This window comes from Mustela putorius, unplaced genomic scaffold (genome assembly GCF_011764305.1).
Source record: "Mustela putorius furo isolate JIRA1106 unplaced genomic scaffold, ASM1176430v1.1 tig00001629_pilon_pilon_pilon, whole genome shotgun sequence".
NCBI lineage: Eukaryota > Metazoa > Chordata > Mammalia > Carnivora > Mustelidae > Mustela > Mustela putorius.
The window spans coordinates 22,851-45,361 of NW_025421827.1; the positions used below are offsets into that span (position 1 = coordinate 22,851).

At 34.7% G+C, this 22,511-nt stretch overlaps 1 protein-coding gene across 5 annotated transcripts; it reads right to left on the reverse strand.

Moving 5' to 3' along the window:
* Positions 1–868: 868 nt before the first annotated feature.
* Positions 869–22,510, reverse strand: LOC123394174 (zinc finger protein 37A-like). Of its 5 annotated transcripts, none has more exons than XR_006608940.1 (4): positions 22,239–22,475; positions 21,899–21,994; positions 4,637–4,746; positions 869–3,239 (listed from the first exon to the last, which is right to left on the reverse strand). XR_006608940.1 is itself a non-coding variant. In XM_045087935.1 (4 exons), exons 1-4 carry the CDS (start codon positions 22,414–22,416, stop codon positions 3,194–3,196), a joined length of 366 nt encoding a protein of 121 aa, XP_044943870.1. In that variant the 5' UTR covers positions 22,417–22,477; the 3' UTR covers positions 871–3,193. The 5 variants fall into 5 exon arrangements, 2 of the variants coding, with proteins under 2 accessions (XP_044943870.1, XP_044943871.1); XM_045087935.1 differs by having other exon boundaries at positions 871–3,239; positions 4,637–4,682; positions 22,239–22,477; XR_006608941.1 differs by lacking the exon at positions 869–3,239 and adding an exon at positions 22,487–22,510 and having other exon boundaries at positions 3,943–4,746; positions 22,239–22,365.
* Between the last annotated feature and the right edge of the window lies 1 nt (position 22,511).

Sequence of the window (22,511 nt, forward strand, 5' to 3'; positions counted from 1 at the left end):
ATAACTTTTCTGGAATATGCCTATATAGGCATATTCTGGTGTACATATGTATGTGGTAAGACATTTCATCCTCTGATAGATATGGCTACTGAGACAATCAGCTTTGGAATCTCACAGACTAGACTCGACCCTCAGCTCACTACTTACCCACTATGGCACTTGGGGAAATTAACTTATTTTAAACCATATATGAAATGGGGACAGGTTAATTGTAGAGATTTTTAATAAAATGACACATGTAAACAGCTTATACAACAAAAATAATGAAAAATAAGTGTTACCTATTATTAAAATCCTAAAAGCTAGATTGATGCAGATACTATAAACACTGTCAAATCTATCATGGATCTGCTATTTGTAAGGAAATAAAACTAACAAAAGAAGTGGGAGGCAGCCAATGGGTATAGGCTTCTCTTTTGGGGGTATTAAAAATGTTTGGGGACTTGAGAGAGGTGGTGGTTACAAAATACTGGAAAGGTACTAAATGATAGTGAATTGTTCACTTTAAAATGATTGATCTTATGTTATATAATTTTTGCCACAATAAAGAGAAAAAAGGAAGCAGGAAAAAGAAAGGCAGTATAAAAGAGAAGTCAAAAGTTGTTGAAATGGAGAATGGAAACAATACTCTTTCCTCTAAATTAGTGTGACACTTTCCTCTATATGCTCTCTTTTTAATTCTTGGAACTGAACAGCCAATAATGATATTGTTGGGAAGACAAACAATTCCTTTTTTATCAGACATTAATACATAAATAAAAGGCTGATTGAGAGATCGACATATACTTAAGAGAAGATTATTTTAAATTTCTTTGGGAAGAATGTATAAAACAGGAAAGTTGGAGGATATATATATATACAAATACACACACACACACACACACGAACAAAAAAGCTGATAGTATAGAAGACAATGGATAAAGTCTTTTTTTTTTAATCACTATGTATCAGAATGCTCAGCTCTAAGCCTTCTCTTATGACAAATATGGGAATCTAACCGCATCTAAAATCTTTCCAATAAAAGGGGAAGTAAATTACTTCCTACTGATTTCAGACTAGGAGGAAATATTGTTAGATGCATCTTTTTTCATTTTCAACACTTCCCAAATTGTGCTCCAAGAAACACTGTTTTAGAAAGATGTTATTTTAACACAGTACAAAAGAAATGAGAGAAGGGAGAATGGGGGGAAGAAAAAGGAAAAGGAAAGCAGCATATTCAAATTTCATTCTTGGGAGATTTTGCAAGGCATAGTAGTGTATTAAAGGTTCTGCAGTAAGAAAGCCAGTTCACCTCTATTAAACCTACATTTGGCTGATTTATTAAGTACAGAACAGTTCTTAAGCTATGTCGGTTAAACACATAATGCATCATTTTGTTAAAGGCTGCTTAGATTTATACCAGATAACATATAAATTAGGGTAATTTCAATATTAGCCCAGGGGGATAAGATTGCCACACATACTCAAGAATAATCAATTATCTGAATAAAACATTGTTTCAAATTACCAGCTGGTCAGAGCAAGAGCTTAATCGCAATAAAGGAGGGGAAGAGAAGGTAGGAATAAGAGGAAAAGAAGAAAAAACAATCTGGGAAGAGTTAGCTCTTCATCTTCCTTTGTTGAAATGTCCTTGTCCTGACATGTCAATTCTTATTATTAAGCCTAACAGTTGCAGTTAAGATAGTAAAAAATTCCAACTTGGTTCACTTCTCCGCCACTTTCTATTTTTTTACATTAATTCCTAACCCTAGGAGGTAACCTCAAAAGGAGAAGTTAAATATTTGTTACTTGAGTACCTTAAGTATAAAATTTCACGTTGCCATAACAATCCATATCCCAAAACAGTTTAATACTGCATAATTTAAGCATAAAGGCATTTGCAATTTCAGTTTCTTTTACTCAGAGCAAAGATGTACAACACCAACAAAACCTGAACCTGGAACAATATTTCTTGTTTGGGGGAAAACAATAGAAAAAAACATGGATTTAGAGAAGTAAAAATTCAAATAGATAGGGCAAAGGAAAATCCAAATGGAAATACATTTATGAGAAAACTTGTAAGAAGATAAAAAGACACGCTTTTCATTATCACTTTATCATCTTTGAACCAAAAAGAAATCACTACTGCTTATTACTACTATTTCCCATATTGTGGGAACCAATCAAGGAAATGAATCATTTAGGTATTAGAGACAGCCAATCCCTTAGAGAAGTTAATCCTCTTCTTGGAAATTATTTTACTTCATAGGGGAAAAGCTACAGCTACCTTCCTGGTGACTGTTCCTCCTTTTTCTCATAAAAGAAGTGGAGTGGAGTGAGCAAATGAAGCCAACGAAAGCCTCAGTAGCTATATATATCCCCAGTCACAAAACTGGAGGGGAGGAGGAGGGCAAGATAAGCCAGGCATGCACGCCATAGCTATTCTACTCAGCAGATCATTCTTCGTCATTTACAGGCTACCACCCTTGCCAAAGGGTGACATTTGGCTAAAGCAACTACTGGCTAAATAACAAACCAACACATAAATCTTTTTAAGGAATAACAGATTTGAAAAAGACAAAAGCTAGATAAAATAGATACATTAAAGTGGATAGAATAAACTTCAACTTTTGTTATTATTTCACAAATTAAATTTGTGAATCTTATTTCAGTGGCTTAAAGGCAGGAGTTGCAAAGTTGGAAGATGAAAGATCAAAGCACTGGTAGCACAGTATTTTCTTGGTGAGAGTATCAGTCTAAGGTCTGAAAATGAAATGTGCTGATCCAGAAACCGAACTTTATCAGTAACTTAAAGATGATCAATCAGCTTCAGTGACTTATTCACAGAAGAGAGCAAAGGGAGCAAGCACCCCAGGTAAACCCACCACAAGGAGGCCCTTACAGTGACCCAAAAACTTGTCCTCTATCCATAGTATTCATACTCTTTTTCCACATGAGTACTAATCTGATCTGGTTAAGTAGTACTTGGTTGAATACAGAATTATATAGTAGTAATATAAAAGAGATCAACCTGCAAGGTATTTCATCTAGGTCCTCAGGGGGCTTAATAAACACTCCTGCACTTCAGGAGATGCACTGCTCATTTTCCAGATTCTCCATCTCTCTCGATGCAAAATTTACACCCGTCATTCTGTTTTCCATCACCCACTGTGTTTCTGTAGATGTGTATTATCACTGACTAAGCCATATCAGGCTATTGCTCTCGTGGATCTGATATTATGCATCCTTCCAACTGTGTCCTGCCCAACCATGAGAAGACACATTTATTTCCCTATTTTCAAATTCTTAAACAGTACTTCTGACAGCCCCATGTACCTCTAACTGTAATAAAACTACGAAAAAGTAGTCTGGTTTTTCTGTACATTTTGTAGATACTGATACTGATTTTAAAATTCTGAACAATTTAAACACAACAACAGTCCAACTGGACACAACTCAATACTGCAAAATGTAAATATATACATTGGTTCAAAGCAAATTGTTAAAAATTAACCACTTAACAAAACAACTTATGGCTAGCTCATAATAAGGACACAGACAATTCATATACTCAATTATATAAGGATTCTACATTTGCATAATGCTTTACAAAGTGCTCTCCCATTCAAGATAACATTAATTCTAATCAAATATTTAAATTGAAAGTCTCCAAGAAAGAGATTTCTCTAAGAAGATAAACAAAATAATCCAAAATTTTAGGGGCGCCTGGGTGGCTCAGTGGGTTGGGCCGCTGCCTTCGGCTCAGGTCATGATCTCAGGGTCCTGGGATCGAGCCCCACATCGGGCTCTCTGCTTGGCGGGGAGCCTGCTTCCCTTCCTCTCTCTCTGCCTGCCTCTCTGTCTACTTGTGATCTATCTCTGTCAAATAAATAAATAAATAAATCTTTAAAAAAATTTTTAAAAAAATAATCCAAAATTTTAAACTTTAAAAGCCATTAAATTTTCTGATGTTTCATACATATATATTTTTGCTTTGAAATGAGAAAATATATTAAGACTACAACAGAAACAAATTCCTTCTCTCATAAAATAGATCACATACTCTTAGGTTATACATGTGTTAAAATTATTTAAATCAGTCTTGAGAAATACGGTTTCAAGCTGGATAATAATTACACTTAAAAAATCATGCAAGAGACAAAGTCAGGCCTTGGTTTGCCCAGCAATTCCTGTCCAGATCCTCTGTACCAAATTACTTCTTCAAATGTTTAGTATACTTATGCTCCATTATAAACTGTTCTATGTAAAAAATACATGGTATCAGTTATCTCTACCTTAGAATGAATAAATTTAAGTGAGTGAATACACTCAAGGATTAAATCTAATCCCCCATTGTGAAATAAAAGACAAAAACCATAGTGTAACTGAATCCAGGACTTAAATTGGTAAGAAGCCTTAAAAGGAATCCAGGAAATCCTATTACATACACCTAACCATGTCAAAGGTTAGTTCTTATCAAATGAACTGTATCCCATTGAGGTCCATTAAACAAACAAAAAGCAGTTATAGAGCACCAACATAATAAAAAGAGTTCACATCACAAAGCACATCATTTTCTAAGACTTAGAAATCTTCTCTAAATGAAAATATAGCATGAATACATCAATATTTGCAACAGAAAATTAAGAGTTCTTACCTTACTACATCATCAATATTGTTCCTGTATACGCCTTCAAGTCTTTCTGCGGGAAACCCCATAGCAATAATGTTGGGATAAATATCTGAGTACTTAAGTTAAGGAAACATCTGAAATATACAACAATGCAAACTACATGTACTTGTTGTAAAACATTAGCTGATTATAAAAATCACTATACCTATGCTAGTAAAAGGATGTCAAATGTATTTATCTCTAAACCATCATGTGTAATTAAGAAACACAGGTACATAAAATTAATTCCCCCAAAAATTCTCAAAATAATTATATGGCAAAATAATTTTCAAATCTCTTTACCTAGTACATTAAAAGTAAGTACATAAAAATTAAGGAAAAAAGGAACTTCCACATTTACACTATTTAGGCCCACATACATGAAAACAAAAACCACAGTCTATAAATCAGAACTGAAGTTACCTTGGGACAAAAACCAAGTATCAAAATAAAAACAAAAAAAGCGACAAACCATAAGTGACTCTTAATCTCACAAAACAAACTGAGGGTTGCCGGGGGGAGGGGGTTTGGGAGAGAAGGGGGTGGGATTATGGACACTGGGGGAGGGTATGTGATTTGGTGAGTGCTGTGAAGTGTGTAAACCTGGTGATTCACAGACCTGTACCCCTGGGGATAAAAATATATATGCCCTAAAAAAAAATAAAAAATTAAAGTAAAAAAAAAAAAAAAAAAAAGAAAAAAGAAAAAAAAGAAGAAGAAAGGGAAAAAAAAAAGCTACACAACTTCTCATTTTTCATTGTTACAAAAGGCACCACAGCATAGAGAAAAGTAGATACAATTAAGAATTAGGAAGCCAGATTTAAGACCTGGCTTATGCCGCCATCCCATTGTATAACCTGGACATGACTTCATCTTTCCAGGCTTAAATTTCCTACTCCACAAGATTAGGTTGAGCCAACCACAATGATCTCTTCCAAGTCCTTGGTATTTGTGACTTAGTAATACTGAACTAAGGTAGAAAGTTTTCCTCATTCACCATCAAGGTAATCAACATTTAGCATGCCATTCTATTTACTTATGTTACATACTGTAGTCAACATAAAAACAAACTTTTGTGCTCCAGAAGAATCTGCATCAAACTAAAAAAACAAAACAAAACAAAAAATACCAACCAATCTACATTTCTATGCATTTGTCAATAGTGGCAGACCTCATTTCTTCCCGAGTACCATTATTCCTCTCTCTAATCTCGTGATTTTTCTGAGATGGACCTTCCAAAACAGCCAAGCTGATCTGCCCCAAGCCTCCCTTCAACACCCTCCCTGAAGTTCTCCACCTACCTACTCCTGGACCCCATTTGATCTTCAAGTACAATCCAAAATTCACCAAATCCAGTGCCTTTTTGTAGATCTTTTTTCATCACTTTTGGCTGCTTTCACATTATTGAGTTATTTTCGGTATTATTTTCAATTGAAAATAATTATCAAGTTACTAAAAGCTTTTTAAAATTATTTTTTTAAAGGTTTTATCCATAGTTTTACCACACACTGATTGGACAGACCTAAAAATATTTTAAGGGGAAAAAACAAACAAACAAACAAACAAACAGGGTTGCCTGGGTGGCTCAGTCGGTTAAGCATCTGCCTTTGGTTCAGGTCATGATCCCAGCGTCCTGGGGTAGAGCCCTACATCAGGCTCTCTGCTCAACCAGGACTCTGTTTGTCCCTCTCCCTCTGCCCTGCTCATGCTCTTTCACTATCTGTCTCCATCTCTCTCTCTCTCAAATAAATAAAATTTAAAAAATAAAATAAAAATAAAAACCTTTCATTAAAAGAAAAAAGACCTCACACAATAGCATATACAATATGCTACCTTCTGTACAAAAAATATTTTCTTTTTGGATAAAATGAGTAAGATTTACACACAATTTGCCTGAATCTGAACTTCTCAGCACACATGTGCATTTGCACACACACAAATGATAACTGAGAGACCAATAAACATGTTTGCTTCATAGAGAAGGGGTGGCAAAGGGGAAAAACATACACTAAAACCAGCAACAAACAAATCCAATTAAATATCAAATTGGTAACCAGGAGATAGAGTTTATTTCACAGGAGTTATTTGGCTACTGCAAGTTTACTGTACTTCTTGGTAGGAAACACTGTAAGAACAAAAAGAACTAAAAAGAAGTGCTCCTGGGTGGCTCAGTTGGTTACACATCTATCTCAGGGTCCTGGAATCGAGCCCCACACAGGGCTCCTTGCTTAGCAGAGGAGTCTGCTTCTCTTCTCCCTGTGCTCATATTCTCTCTCATGCCCATTTTCTTTCAAATCAATAAAATCTTAAAAAAAAAAGAACTACAAAGAAATTTTAAACTTTTTCTGCAAGTTTGTTTTTACTATTATCAGTATTGATATCCTCAAGCTTTCTTCTTTATATTGTACAAAAAAATGAAATTTTACTAATGATTTTAAGATTTATGATTATAGGTATAAAATCAAGAAATCAAGTAAAAACCTTAATTGGAAATATCAATATGAACTCATGTTTATAAAAATCTATGTTCTCTAGGTCTTTTCACTGAAATGGCCTAAAAGCATATCAATCTTAGCAGCAAACAATCCCTAGATGGACCCAGACTGCATCTCTAGTATTTAATATATTAAAAGGCACTAAACTTGGAACTATAATGGATGCCAGGTCTGTGGCAGGAAGGTACAAGATGAGTCTGGGATATTTTTCTGTGCCAGGAGACAAGGAAGGTACTCAAGAGATAATGATCTCTATCAGACAGATATAGGAGCTAAAATGAAGGACATCCCAGGACCTAAAGCTCTAACAAACTGAGTATTGAAGAAACAATTTAAATGGTAGTAAATTAAAACACCCTAAATAAAATTAAAACACTTGAGTCTAGATAAAGAATCTCAAAGGAAAAAAAGAACAAACTATTTTTCATTTATCACCTTTTGAAGTGGCTGTTAGAACAGTTCTTTCTCTACTCTGAAAGTAGAAAAAGAGGGAGATTAAGTATTTATGCTACTTTTCCTGTAGGTGCTGTATTTCACGACAACCAAATAGCACCATTTCATACAGTAAAGATCTACTTTACAGAAAAACATTGTGTTAATAAACACAAAAGAATAGAACTTTAAAAGTCATATTTTGCAAACCCTAATAAATTTATTGATTTAGGCAAGGATCAACAACTGGTTCTAAACCAACAGGTTAGTGGATGATGAAGAACTGAAATTTTTTTTCTTAAGAAAGCCAAAGCAACACCACCCAAAATACCTTCTGATGTAAGGAGACCAATGTAACTGAACAGCGGGCAGAAAAGACTGCCAGCACCCAATTTCAGTAGTAAATCTGGGCATCACCAAGGAAGTTAAGCAGAGATCCTGTAACTTTCTGTGTGATACAATATGAAGGACACAGCATCACCTATGATATCCAAGGTATCTTCAACCTGAGACTCAACCAAGTATTTAGATATAAATTTTAATTTACATTAAATACAAGAGATAGAAAAACAAGCTAAAGGACATGAGAATAAACTGGACAAATTCAAAAGGTCTGAAACATATGACCCAGTCTCTGCTCAAATGTCTTTTTAAAAGGCAAGGAGGGGAGGAATGGGTATCTCTTGTTTTTAAAAGACTTAAGGGTTGGGGTGCCTGGGTGGCTCAGTCGTTAAGCCTCTGCCTTCCACTCGGGTCATGGTCCCAGGGTCCTAGGATCGAGGCAAACATCAGGCTCAGCAGGAAGCCTGCTTCTCCCTCTCCCACTCCACCTGCTGTGTTCCCTCTCTCACTGTGCCTTTCTCTGTCAATTAAATGAATAAAAATCTTCCAAAACATTTTTTAAAAAAAAAAAAAAAAAGACTTAAGGATTCTAAGAGCCAAGTTCATAGGTACAATGCTATTGTTTTAGACGAACAAGCCATAAAGAACATTTTTGAGCCAACCAGAGAAATTTGAAAATGATCTGGGCATTATATGGGATAAAAAAATGACTGAAATGGAAAAGCAAACATTACTGACTAAAAAAAAAAGGTTTCAAAAGAGAATACACAGCATTATGCCATAATCGAATAAGAATGCATATATACCCAGATAGACATATGTAGACAAAAAGATTACAAACTAAGGTACTAAAAGTAATCATCTCTAGGAGGTGGGAATATATATTTTTCTCATTTTTGTTTTTTATTTTCTGTTGTTGATACAATGCCTGCACTATTTCTGCAACAGATTTTTAAAAACTGTTTGCTTTATAATTACCTCCAGGTCTATTTACCAAGTATCATGACAAAATATTGTTTTTTTCCACATGACTTAAATTCAGCTCTGTATTTAGTTTTTAAAAAATGATGAATTTCTATCAATATATATATGTATATACACATACATACACACAAATATGTAATGAAAAAAGATTTAGGTAGCATTTACTATGTGGCAATTTTGTCACTTTAAGAATATATAAATTCACCCCCAATCTCAAAGTGTTCTTCTACTATGGGGACTCCAAAACTACTAGGATTATCACACATTACAAATAATAGCTGTCATCTATTATTCTCACCTAAGAAAGTAGTTCCACCTAAAAACATAGCTCATTCAAAGAACTATGTTCAATTATCAAAATATTTTGGGTATTATGTACGTTCATGAGAAAGAACAAAAGAGAGAGAGAGACTGGAGGCTCAAATCAAGCCTACAGCAGTAGTAATTCCTGAAAGTGAATAATCTTTACTTTGTAACCCTGTCTTGGGAGCACCAACATATAGAAAATAACACTCAGAAGACAAATGAGGCAGCAGTAGGGACCCAAAGCAGTGGCAGCTTCCACCAATCCAGAATTCCTACATAAAAAATTATAAATAGATACAAGTAAAAAATTTAAGTTGAATTATTCTGAGCAATGCAACAGCAAAGTATTTCTAATTCAAAGTAATAGTAATTACTGCTCCTAATGAACTTTCCAACTGAATGCTAAATTTCAGTAAAGACACTGTATGATTTTCAGCCTTATAGAAAAGCACAATAATACAATGCCCCTTGAAATGCAGTCATTTTAACCAGGACTAAACTCCAATGTATCCTTGCACTATGAATACTAATAAAGGAGTTAAAGTTGAAAAGGACTTGGTTACCTTATTTAAACAAAACCATTTGTCTCTAATTATACATAAATAGGAATGTTATATACTCATTAAAGTAAACTCAGTTGGCCCCCTTTCATTCACTTAATTATTCAAACACACATTGAACATTCCGTGCAAGGGGCAATGAGAGCAGAGGCTAAGTAAGCAAAGACTACTGCACTGGAAAAGTCCCTACTCTGTCAGGAAAGACAAATAGACACACAGACATGCAGCGGTGCCACATGACTTATATTCTACTAAATATAAGACCGAAATATTTTAAGAGATAAAGAGAGAGGGGCTAATTCTAATTAAAGCTTTACAAAATAGGTGATATGTTAGAAAATCCTTAAGAAGTCAGTCAGACATCAGTAGACAGAAGAACAAACAAGCAATCAGAACACTTCAGGCAGGGAACAGAACAGGGATGCGGAAATACATACAACATTAGGAAGCAGCAAGCAGGCCAGTGTGGCTCACACACAGAGCTGTATGGAGAAGGCAGGACAGAAGACTGCATTTAGTTTGAAGGAAGCTGTGAGAGGGAGTTCAATTTAACCAGACATATAAGAAGTCAAAGGCCAGAATCGGCGTGGGGGTCTCTGACAGAGCAACAATCCAATGCTTCCTTTACATAGAATCTAAACATCCAGTCTTCTGAAGGTTTCATTTTTCACAGATCCTCACCTTTCTTATTCACAGTTTGAGATTTTACCCAAGACTTTAACCTACATCATAAGTTAGAAAGATGCAGAGAACATGTGCCACACTACAGGAAATACATTCCCATTTAATCCTAGCAACCCTACAAGGTATTATTTCCATTTCATGAATGACAAAATTGAGGGTCAAAAAGACTGGGTAATTTGCATTAAGTTCCACAGCCAGTAAGTACTGAGTTATGATTCAAACCAGTTAGGTACAAACCCAGCTTTTTATACCATGCTGCCTCATAAAAGATTAAGAGTTCCTTATATTTCCAAATCAGTAACAAAAATATAAAAGCTTCAAAGGAAGCAGGTTCAAATGAAAGTGAATTTACTAATCAAATGTTAAAGCTGAAAAACTTTTAAAAGACAATACAGAATCACTGGAATTTCCAAAACTGAGTAATGAATTATAAGACACATATTTCTTATGACAAGAATTATACCAATGCATGTCCAATTTGACTTTTTTGCTTCCTAATGTTAAAATTTCTGACATACTTTTTTTGGACAATTTAAACCAAATAAAAATAACTGAGAAAACTATATATATATATATATATATATATATATATATATATATATATTTCTAATACGGAATAGTGTTAACTTGCAATTACCGGATATACTTTCAAATAACGAGAGTGTTTCATATGAAATTCTCATCTTATTACTTATAAATGCTGCGCATAAAGAATTATACTAACTAGATCACTGCAGGAAGCCAAATATTTTTGCCATCTAGTGATCTACTCGCAGGCAATGTGGCAACATGGTCAAGAACATATGCTCCGGGCACCTGGGTGGCTCAGTGGGTTAAGCCGCTGCCTTCGTCTCAGGTCATGATCTCAGGATCCTGGGATAGAGCCCGTATGGGCACTCTGCTCAGCAGGGAGCCTGCTTCCTCCTCTCTCTCTCTCTGCCTGCCTCTATGCCTACTTGTGATCTCTGTCAAATAAATAAATAAAATCTTTAAAAAAAAAAAAAAAAAGAACATATGCTCCAAGAGCCAAGCTGCCTGGATTTGAACTCTAGCGTCACTTACTAAGTCATCTTTTGCAAGTTACCCATCTTCAGTTCCCTGTGTAAAATGGGACTGGTAGGAGGTAACATTTTCTTTTCTTCTCTGCTTAATTTTTATTCAAGCTTTTATTTAAATTCCAGTTAGTTAACATACAGTATAATATTAATTTCAGGTATAGAAATTAACCAGGTGTAGAAATTAGCTGCATGTAATTAACTGTATACTAACTAACTGGAATTTAAATAAAAGTTTGGATTAAAAATTAAACAGAAAAGAAAGTGTTACCTTCATTAAAAAAAACAAAGTACTTATAACATAGGGTTGTGATAAGGATTAAATGCATTAACCTATGGAAAACAACTAGAACATAGTGATAGCTGTCTATCAGTTAAACAAATGGGACAGACCTATACCATTAGGGCTTACTGTAACGATTTGGATATATTTTTTTTCCAATGACACTCTTTACTGAATAACCTAATTCTTCTTAAGAGCATCAAAGTCTAATAGAAACCTTAACTCTTTGAAATCTTGACTATAGCAATTTGCCTTTTAAGTATTTAACTTCAGAACAAATGTAAAATATTCCCAAATTTAACAAAGGGAACAAAACAAAAGACTGCTTTCCCCTTGTTATCAGTGGCTACATGAAGTAAGCAGAGAGGTAGAAGGAATTTCTGTCGGGCCTCAGAGGGGCAGCTACCATTGCTATGGCAGGTCTGCAGACACAGACATACGACGTTCAGTACATGACCTTTCACCCCACCTCTAAGCAAACATGCTCAGTTTGTTTTGTTTTAATTCAGGTATAATTTACATACAATAAAATACAAGATCTTAAGTGATTCATTGATGAGTTTTGATAATCATATATATCATGTTGGAGAGTCTTGATTCAAGTGCTGCAACAATCCCATCTCAAACATAGAATGCTGACTGCAAGAAAGAAAATAATAAATGATAATTAAGTTCTAAAGCCTGTCCATAGAAGTCAATTTCACCAATAACAGAACTGACACACTATAAAATGATGCAGCTAGTATATGAGCTAACTCAATTTTTACTGGTTGTTCTTAACATCCAATCCTGACTTAAAACACTAAAAGGATATTCTAAGTTACACCAAATTAACAAAATGCCTTTAGAAAAAAACATGTGAGCTGAGATTTCATATTGACCTTGTCTCAAAATTTTACTTGTACCCAAATTAATGTCATTTGCACTACAAATTTAACTAGAATTTTCAAATAGAGAATAACCAAAAATAGCTCCGTAAGCCTTATTTTATGTGTCCCTGAATATAGACAGTCTTATTTTAAGTACAATTATTAAAAATAAAGCACTTCTGAAGTTTCTTTGTAGTACTACTCAACATAATATATAGATATACTTATCCCCAAACAAGTTATAAACTAAAATACCAGTATACAGTACTAGTATTCAAACCAGTAACATCTTTTTTCTGCCACAATTATTTTAAGAAAAATTACTTCCACAGATCACATATAAGTTATTTTAAAAATTCTAGTTAACTGGAAGCGGTAACATACATGGAACACAGATGGCAAATAGAAAGTGACATGTGGATTACAGAGGTAGTGATCAAAAAGCAGTAAGAGCAAACCTGAAGTTGCCTAGCTCACAAGAGGAACTGACGTTGAGCTGAATCGGCAGCAGGAATGAAGGAATAAAGTCAGACTAACAAGAGGAGACAAGAAGAATCGAAAGCTAGTTAGTAAATACCAAGACTGCACCATTTAATTCTATTTTCCAGGAATTTCTGGAGCTTTTCCCCTGCTTTCTGTCAGGGCTATCAACCAACAGATGCTTAAGGATCAGGTGAGGGGAAAAAAATTCAGCCACTGATTCATAATCTACATCAGGACTACATTTTTTTTTTCCAACAAATTTTAACAAGTTTAAAATTAACAAAGAGTTTCCATGTATGTCACAGTTATATCCATATTAGCAACTTAACTAATCAAATTATGCTTTAAACAACTGCCACTCATAGACTTATACGGGAGTCTCATTTAATGCAAGATTTTTTATTTCTGACTAGGTATTCTTTTTCTCTATTAAATGTGTAAAATGTTTGTATCTGGTTTCTAAATTGAAGATTCATATTGGTAGGAAAGCAGAAAAAGGAGATGCTGATTTTTCCAGTTGATAAAGTGCTAATTGCATTATTTGAGAACAATTTGTCCTAACATATAAAGCATATAAATATTCCTGTACAGAGCGAATTAATGCTGCCTAAAATCTGATTTCATAAAGTGAAAAGGGTGCCTAAGCACCAAAGCCTAAACTACAGAAATACTAAAAATATTTCTCAAAAAAATACAGAAAACTACAAAAATATTAAAAATATTGCTCCAAAAAAATTGGGGATTTTTAAGAATAAAGCATAGTGGTCAGAAACAGCACAGGACACAGGAACATTTGTTTAAATATTCCCAAGGTGCCAGGCCTGCATTAAAATACTTCATGCATAATGTCGTTTGTTTGTTTATTTATTTTTATTATGTTATGTTAGTCACCATACAGTAAACCATTAGTTTTTGATGTAGTGTTCCATGATTCATTGTGCATAGTGTCATTTAATAAATAGAAGACCAAAGTTCCATTCTCAGCTTTGCAACTTAAAAGCCTATGACTGCAGGTAAGTTACTAAGTCTCTGGGCCTCAAATATTTTTGTTTCTTTTGTCTGCAAAATGATGATCCTAACACCTAATGTAATTTCTTTATTGGTTGTTTCAAGGATCAAATGCGGTATCTGGAAATATCTTTAAAACTATAAACTGTAAAGGGCTATTAGAATTGTAATAAGTAGCTGTTATGATTTGAGGTTGCATGGACTAGAAATATCCTGTTATTTAATTTTAGTTTCAATGTCTCATTACAAGGCAACTCAATATGATGTTTTTATAAACAAATTATAAAAGAAAAGAATTCCAATATATTCACTTAAATCCACTTTAACATAAATTTTAGGTTCCTTTTAACACTTCTAAATTAGCTGCCCACAATGGCAAACCATAAAGGAAAACTGACTGCCAAGTAATTTATGAGCTCTACTGGAGCTTTCTATTCCTCCAAACAATTAGGACCTCACAACTTCCTCTAAAATTGTTACATTATACCAACTTTCCTTGACTGAAGAGTTTATACACATTTTTGCTTTGAAAAGAAGTTTAGATGTCACTATGTGGAGTTCTTTTTGTTGCTGTTGTAGTTTCGTTTGTTTTAAGCAGGCTCCATGCCCAGCACAGGGCTTGAACTCACAAACCGGAGTTTAAGGGTCCCATGCTCTACCAACTGAGCCAGGCTTAGATCTTACTTTCTGAAGGAAAATACCACATTCTTCAAAGGTAACATCAAGAATTGCTAGTAATTCTTCTACTTAGTAGCATAAATTGGTTCATTTGGCACAGAATCTGCAATCTGTAACAAAGAACTATGAAACTGTTTTACCTTTTATTCCAGAAACCCCACTCTAACAATGTGCACTAAGAAAACAATGTAAACTATGCAAAGATAGTCACAATATGCTGTTTTTAAAGGGAAAAAATGGAAATAATCCTAACACAGCACAGTAAGCAATGCCTGATATTTAGCCCAATGAAATGCTACCTATATAGCTTTAAAAATGACAAATACCCACTGACAGATAAAAATTAAGCTGTTAGTACCTAAGAATGTAATTATGAGCATAAACACATTAACAAAGAGGGAATGATAATTTCCAGTGACAAATACCTGACACAGAATCAACTTCTTCTATTGTTTAAATTGAAGATTACAGTTTTAAACAAATACTTTTTAAAGGAACAATCAAGGCCCTCTGAACTTTATTTAAATGTAAGCAAACCAGAACCACAGAAAAATATCTAATCAAGTCACTGATAATGCTAGCAATGCTCCAAAACCCAAAGTACAATTTTTGTGTGTATTAGCTAAGGGATTATTCCTCTCAATAAATTTAATCAATTTTTCTTCAGAGCTGTTATGAAATAATGTATCTACAACTGTTCAAACCTACATCTGTGAACCTCTAAAATTTAAGTTGCCCAACTAACTGGTTTTAACGAGCATAAGAAACAATTACCTCCTTCCTAGCTCTCTGGATGAATATGATAAGGCAGATTTCCTGTTTCAGAACTCTGCTGCTGTTAAAATACACACACGTAAACCCCGCCCCCTCCCTGCCATGGTTCTGCTCCCACTAACAAACATCCAAGATTGACTACCAATGACAAATCAAATAAAATATGGTTGTAACTTACAGAACAACTTTCAGAAAGATCATCAGTCCAATATGCATTAGATATACTTGTCAGCATTATATACCTGAACTATAAGCCAAACGCTAACCTAATTTCCTACAGCAAAATCATAATAAAGTATATGAAAAACTAAAAAACTTAAAATTATGACATCAATCCAGCATTATTGTAAAGTACATAAAAGTGTATCTTTTACGCTCTAATCTTTATATTCAGTGTTAGGTTTATGGTACTTCTGTAGTTCATTTCATTATAAAAGCCATGCTTTTCATCCTTTAATTTACCAGAGATAACTATCTAAAACACTAGGTTTGGGCTGCTATTTAAGGTCACTAACTTTCACAGAAAGAAAGACATTCCAACAGGTAAGACAAAAAAGATGATAAGGGATGTATCAATAGTTTGAGAACAAAGGCCTAATAATATTTAGTGCAAATTTACTCAATACTAGTAAACTACATTAAAAAAAAAAAAAAACACAACAGATTCCAACATTTCCAACTCTATTGATCTTTTAGATGCAGCCGTGCACAAATTTCCTAATGTTCGAAACTACTACACATACATAATACGAAGGAAAAAAGCTCAATACAAAACGTATCGCCAGCAAGTGGGGTTTCAGTTTCCTACTAATTAAGCTAAAACTGTAAAATTTCTAAATTTACTTCTATCAAATTTACCTTTCAATGAAACCACTGCTAATTTGAACCATTTTAATGGAAGAAAGCTCCAAACAAGTGTGTGCTAGGCTGCTTCATTTTATATTTGGCTTTAATATAACAGACCCAAATCTCTTTATTTTATATCTAAGCCAGGACATCATCTAGAAATGACTTGCTTTTTTTTTTTTTTCCCATGTGGAAAAAATAGTTTTGCCTAACTGCTGTATTTTAATCCTGGAAGGGTTTATACTAATATAAACTAGAAATACAGGTCTACTTTAAAATATTAAGGCACAGATATTGGCATTTATTACTACATTAATAAGAATCATATTACTGATTTTATGAAAACTGCCTTGGTTCTAATACTGAAAAACATGATTTATATTCTCACTTGAGGATATTTTTATCATTATATCAACTTTATAATCACTTGAATAAGTGGATCATAAAAAAAAAACCTCTGAAATTACATATACTAAAATATTAGCCAAAATTCATATTTTAAATTTTAGTAATATGCAGATTTAAATATACTAAAAAATATGAGAGCAAGTCTACATTGCTTGGTTTGAAAAGGCAGTACTTTTAGTTTTAGTCAGCTACCCATAAATGCTTGTTCCTAAAGCAAGTATCATTTTAGTATAAATCCAATTATCACAATTGGGGGAAAAAAGCACAATTACTAATCAATTAGTTGTGGAATCTTCATATGCAAAGGAGAATATACAGAAAAACCTCGAAAATTATTAAGCTGAAACATGAAAGATAAAAAGGGAGATAACTCTGTCAACCAAAAAACTGTTGAAAAACATTAAAAGGTCAACATACAGAAAAACAAATACCAACAGTTAGACGGGAGGGACGGAAATGAAAACAAGGGAAAGGAGCTCATAACACCTCACACCCTTTAAATACTATTAGGCAAACAAAACAGGTAAAGACTGAATATTTGGATAAAAATCTCACCTACATACATGCTCCCTCACTTAATATAAGAGACAGAATTTACACACATATTATCTGTTTATCCAAAAGGGCACCATTCTCTTCATGACCTACCACTCAGACCCAAACAAATTCTATAAAGTGATGCTTGTCAAATAATCTACTTTCATCAGACATGAGTTTTAAATTGGCAAGATGATTCTTACACAAAAAAATAGAGGCCCTAAACACAAAGTTAGATCCTATCTACACTGAAATAGTATGCCTGATCATATTAATCATTTGGCATAACAAACTTCTCAGTAAAAATATCAATAAATAAAGTAGATTAAAACTAATCAGACCCTATTAAGCCCAATATTCAATTTTAAAGACATCTATCCAACCTGGCAACACCAGTTCTTGGGGTGGGGGAGGGAGGGTGTGAAAAGGAATTATGTTACAGAAACAACTTATATATTGTAGCTTGAAAAAGCAAAATTTTAAATGGGAAAAATCACTTCACAGCAGAAAGACAAGAACTGAGTTGTACAAGAAAGCAGAGGACCTGAAAAATATTTAAAGCAAATATTTAAGGAATACATATTAAATCAGTTCCCTGATGAAGTTCCATAATAATGAATTCCTATCTATCAACTTTTAGGAAAATTACAGCTAAAAACTATCAAAATCTCATATAACTTAATATCACAAGATAAAACATGGTGTTCCCACTTAAATATCCAAATAATCTTGTAAAACTAAATGACTAAAAGCCAGACTTCCATTACATGAGCTTTAGTTCTCAACCAATATCTTCACATTTTATAAAAAAAAAATATAAACACTGGCATAACCTCTAAGCTTTATTTTTGCAAAAGCTTAAAATTTGGTATTAGTCTTTAAAGACTGTAATTAATAGATGATTCCAAAAAACAGAAATGTCAAAACCACTCATATCACTAGATTATCTTAACTTTTTCCTGTATTTGAGTAACAGATGGCAAACCTTAGTTCTTGGACACTACACAGTAATCACAATCTGTGTGACCTTTTCAGTATTAAAAAGAATCCAAATAGCCTTAATAACCAGCACCTGAGTCTATTTTACAGTATTATCTATAATCCTGATCATAGTGAACAGAAACTAGATATGCGAAAATGCATCAGACTTTTTGGTGTGCTGATTCTTATTTTCCATAAATTTCCTACAAATAGCCCACGAAAACTATCCAGATGTCAGACTGCTTCTTCAGTTTTCAAAAAACATAGATGCACACATTTACAAAGTATTTTTACCATTACTTCATTTTCATTAGTACCAAAAAGGTATATAGCATACCTAGATCAAAATTTCCTTATGCTTATTGAAAGAATTTTATCTCATTTTAAAAATGTTACTCTAACAAGTAATTTTGTTTAAAAAAGAGAAGAGTTTGTTTCTTCCTCAATACTTTTGTTCTAAGTACACGAATTAATACATTTGCTCAAGACATCATTTAGCTAATAAGGTTAAAATTATCTCTGACTCTTAAAAATAAACTCTGTAATAAATAAATAAAATGGAACACTAATGGACAACTAAAAGGAATGAACCATTGATACAATAACTTAGATGAATATTCAATGTGTTATGTCGAGGGAAAGAAACTAATCCCAAAATGACATACATACAAATCTATGTAACATTTGAACTGACAGTGGCAGAGCGCACAGGAGTGAAGAGGCTGTGGTTATAAAAGGGCCAACAGTAGAGGTCCTTATGATAATGGAACTATAGAGTATTTTGACTATGGGGCAGATACGCAAAACCTACACAAGTGACAAAGTTGTACTGTACTAAATGTATGCAAACAAATGAAGAGAAGAAAAACTGGAGAGATCTTTCTTAGGCCCCAAAATTTTATCAATGTCAATATCCTGGATATGATATATATATATTTTTCTGGATATGATATTTATACAACAGTTTTGCAAAATGTTACCATTAGTGAAAACTGGGTGAACTGTTCTCAGGACTTGCATATATCGTTTCTTAAAAGTGCACTGGAATCTGTAGTCATCTCATAAAAAGAAGTATTTCAATTTAAAAAATTAGCAAGATGGTAGTTCACCTAAGAACTTGCTCCAAATAAGAGCATTAAAATGAAGCTAGCGATGATCATCCCAGGACCCTGGTATCATGACCTGAGCCAAAGGCAGACACTTAATGACTGAGCCACCCGGGCGGGCCCTGAACAGATTTTTGCCAGTATGTATTCATCCTTGGGGTTCTTCCAATTTGCTTTCTTTACTGTGATTATATTTTCTGTTCTCCTTTCTCAGTTTGACACCTTGCCATGTGTTTGCTATTCCCTTATTAATATCCTTCTTAAATACCTGTATCACAGAGATAATTAATCCAATTAGTACACCCTTTGGAAACTCAGGATTTAATATTTGGTCACATAATTTACCTACTTTAGGACTACTTTGATCAGATGACAATTCTATCACCAACTAGCTTTCCCCAATACTTTTCACCCCTTTTTTCTTATAATCGTTTTGCATGCATTTGTGCTGGTTCCTTTTCCATTACTTGGGCTAAAAGGATGAGAGCTTTTCAAGGAAGACCAAATTGCAAAAGGTTTACTTGAGAGACAAAACAGAGTCATCACTTAGGCTAGAGGGGTAACTCATTATGAACAAGTGGTCAGCACATGTGTTGGTCTCAGTTTACAGATCAACCAGGATGTTCCTTACTTCCTCGTTGGAGTAGCCTCCAGAACAGCTTGCTCTCTTGCTCATCACAGAGCCAGTTCATTGGGGCTGGAACTGCTGCAGCTCCAAATTGAGAAAAACCAAGTGTTGGGCTCATTTCACAGAAACAAGCCCAGAGGCCGAACTGGGCCCATGGAGGCTCCGACTTCCCCAGCATCTGCCTAGGCCAACTGTCTGATGCAATCCAGGAAAGAAAGGTAGTTAAAACTCTACAGAACAGTTTCATCTGAGAGAGAGGAACAAGACAAAAGAGAACATCCTTTCCCCTTCCACCTTTCTGACCAGCTGGTCTGGCACACAGTGGTTCACACTGAGACTCGGAACATATCCTGCTAGTCTGAGCAATCAGATGTGCTAATTACAAAGCTACAGTCAACGAGGTAATCACCCCCCCCTGAGCCTTCCCCTCCTCGTAACCAGCCTTACCGTCCCCCTTGATTCCCTCACTTTTGTAGAAGGTCTGCAAATCCCGATCAACCGTTGCCAAGTAAGTTTTTGCATCAAATTCTATGTCAGAGGAGTACATGCTAAGATGGCATGTAAGATTATTTCTGCACATTTAGTGTCTATGAGGTGGTTTTCCCTCGTGTACAGTCTCTCTTGCACCATCATGGAAACAGGGCTGCTGAAAAGTGTGGTTTGTGCTTCTACACTTCAGTACGTCTCCTTTGCAGAACGAAACTGTCTCCAAGGGAGCTCAGCTATCTAGTTCATGGCACCGTTGTTCATGGAAGTTTAGGTGTGGATGTGCTCTGTTCATGAAAAGCGCACTGCCAGACCCCATGCGCATCAGAAATGCTTTTGTTCTCTACTCACCTGCTAAAACACACAGGTTCCTTGATCCATCATCAGCTCTGCTGCAGGTACACTTGCACTGATTTGGGATTTCAGATATCCACTAGTGTCATAGAATGAGGCTTGTCTTACTCACTTCCCTTAGTGCTTCTGGATGATTTGCAGACAAAGGCAGAAAACGCTGACTTTATACATTTTTCTTCAAGAAGTTCATTTTGCCTTTGAAAACCATCTTAACTCAGCTACAGGACACCATATTCTCTGTTTCCACCTTATCTCCAGACTGTTCCTTCTCTATCTTCGCTGAGTCCTCTCATTTTCATGACTTCTAAACATTAGTGTCCCAGGGGACAGCTATCATTCAGACCTCTCAAATTTGTTCATTCTACCTTCTGAGGAGAGGTGGTTACCTGATCCCTTAGCTTCAAATACTAATTTTATAAAAACTGTAAATACTACCATAAGTTGATAATTTCCAAGTAAGTATTTCCAACCTGGTGTCTTACCTATATCACCTCTGCTCATACAACCAAATGCTTATTCCCATGTAAACCTGTGCATTTTATAATCATTTCATTCAAGCTGATATCATCCAAATGCCTTCCTGAATGCCTTCCTTTTCTCAAGTATTATATTTCATTATTTCAATTTATAACTTCCTTGCAATTTTGTTGACATACTATGTATATAGTATGTGTATGTGTGTACGTATTATGTATGTTATGACATATTATGTGTATAGTATGTGTATGTGTTTTTATTTCTTTTCTTTCCCTATCAGAATGTAAGCTCCATGAGGTCAAGAACAAATTCAGTTTGATCATGTGTTTCAGCACCTAAAACTTGAGTGAGGCACAGCAGGTACTCAGTATTTGTTAAATGTGAAAACGAACATATAAGCAAGTACCTGAGAATAAAAACAATTCATACCATGTCACCTAGTGTCCATCTGTTTAATACATACTAACTCACCTGGGTAGCTCTGACTTGGGGACTCTTCCTCTAGCATCCATGGCTGCTCTCCTTGCTCCAACTTCAGGATCACTTCTGCTTTAGGGATGCAACACCCTGTAATTGGGAAATAACATGGGATTTCGGTGAAGTTCAAGGGCTTCAGGGCCCTTGAAGAAGACAGAAGACGAAGCTTCAGAGGCCAATTACAACACTTCATTCTTTACAGTGATTCAATAATCCTTCTGCTTAATACTTGAAATCTCAAACTTAAATATCATTAAACTCAACAAAGCTTCTACAGGTGTCAAACCAAGAATGAAAGTGCATACTAGGAGTCTGCATGGGAAACAATCCTTACCCACTGAGACAAGGTGGCTATAGTTCTCCAGCATCACCTCCCTGTACAGGGTCCTCTGAGCAGGGTCCAGATGCTGCCACTCCTCCTGGGTAAAGCCCACAGTCACATCCCCAAATGATAAGGATCCCTGAAACAGCACATTTGTGTTCAAATTTAAGTAATCACAATGGGAAGACATGGAAAAGCTGTCGAAGAACTGTTACGGAGTTCACTATTCACAATTAGAAAATGTGTTCTGGCGTGCCTACCTTTGTACTTGGTTGGAGGAGAAAA

Excerpts from the sequence above, each read along its gene's own strand:
- LOC123394174 (XM_045087935.1), bottom strand. The coding sequence starts at position 22,416 with ATGTCTTCCCATTGTGATTACTTAAATTTGAACACAAATGTGCTGTTT. Across the intron at positions 4,683-21,898 it reads CCCAAGTCAGAGCTACCCAG|AAAGACTTGAAGGCGTATAC; the intron begins GTGAGTTAGTAT and ends GGTTTCCCGCAG. Across the intron at positions 3,240-4,636 it reads AATATTGATGATGTAGTAAG|GACACAGTTGGAAGGATGCA; the intron begins GTAAGAACTCTT and ends ATGGTTGGGCAG.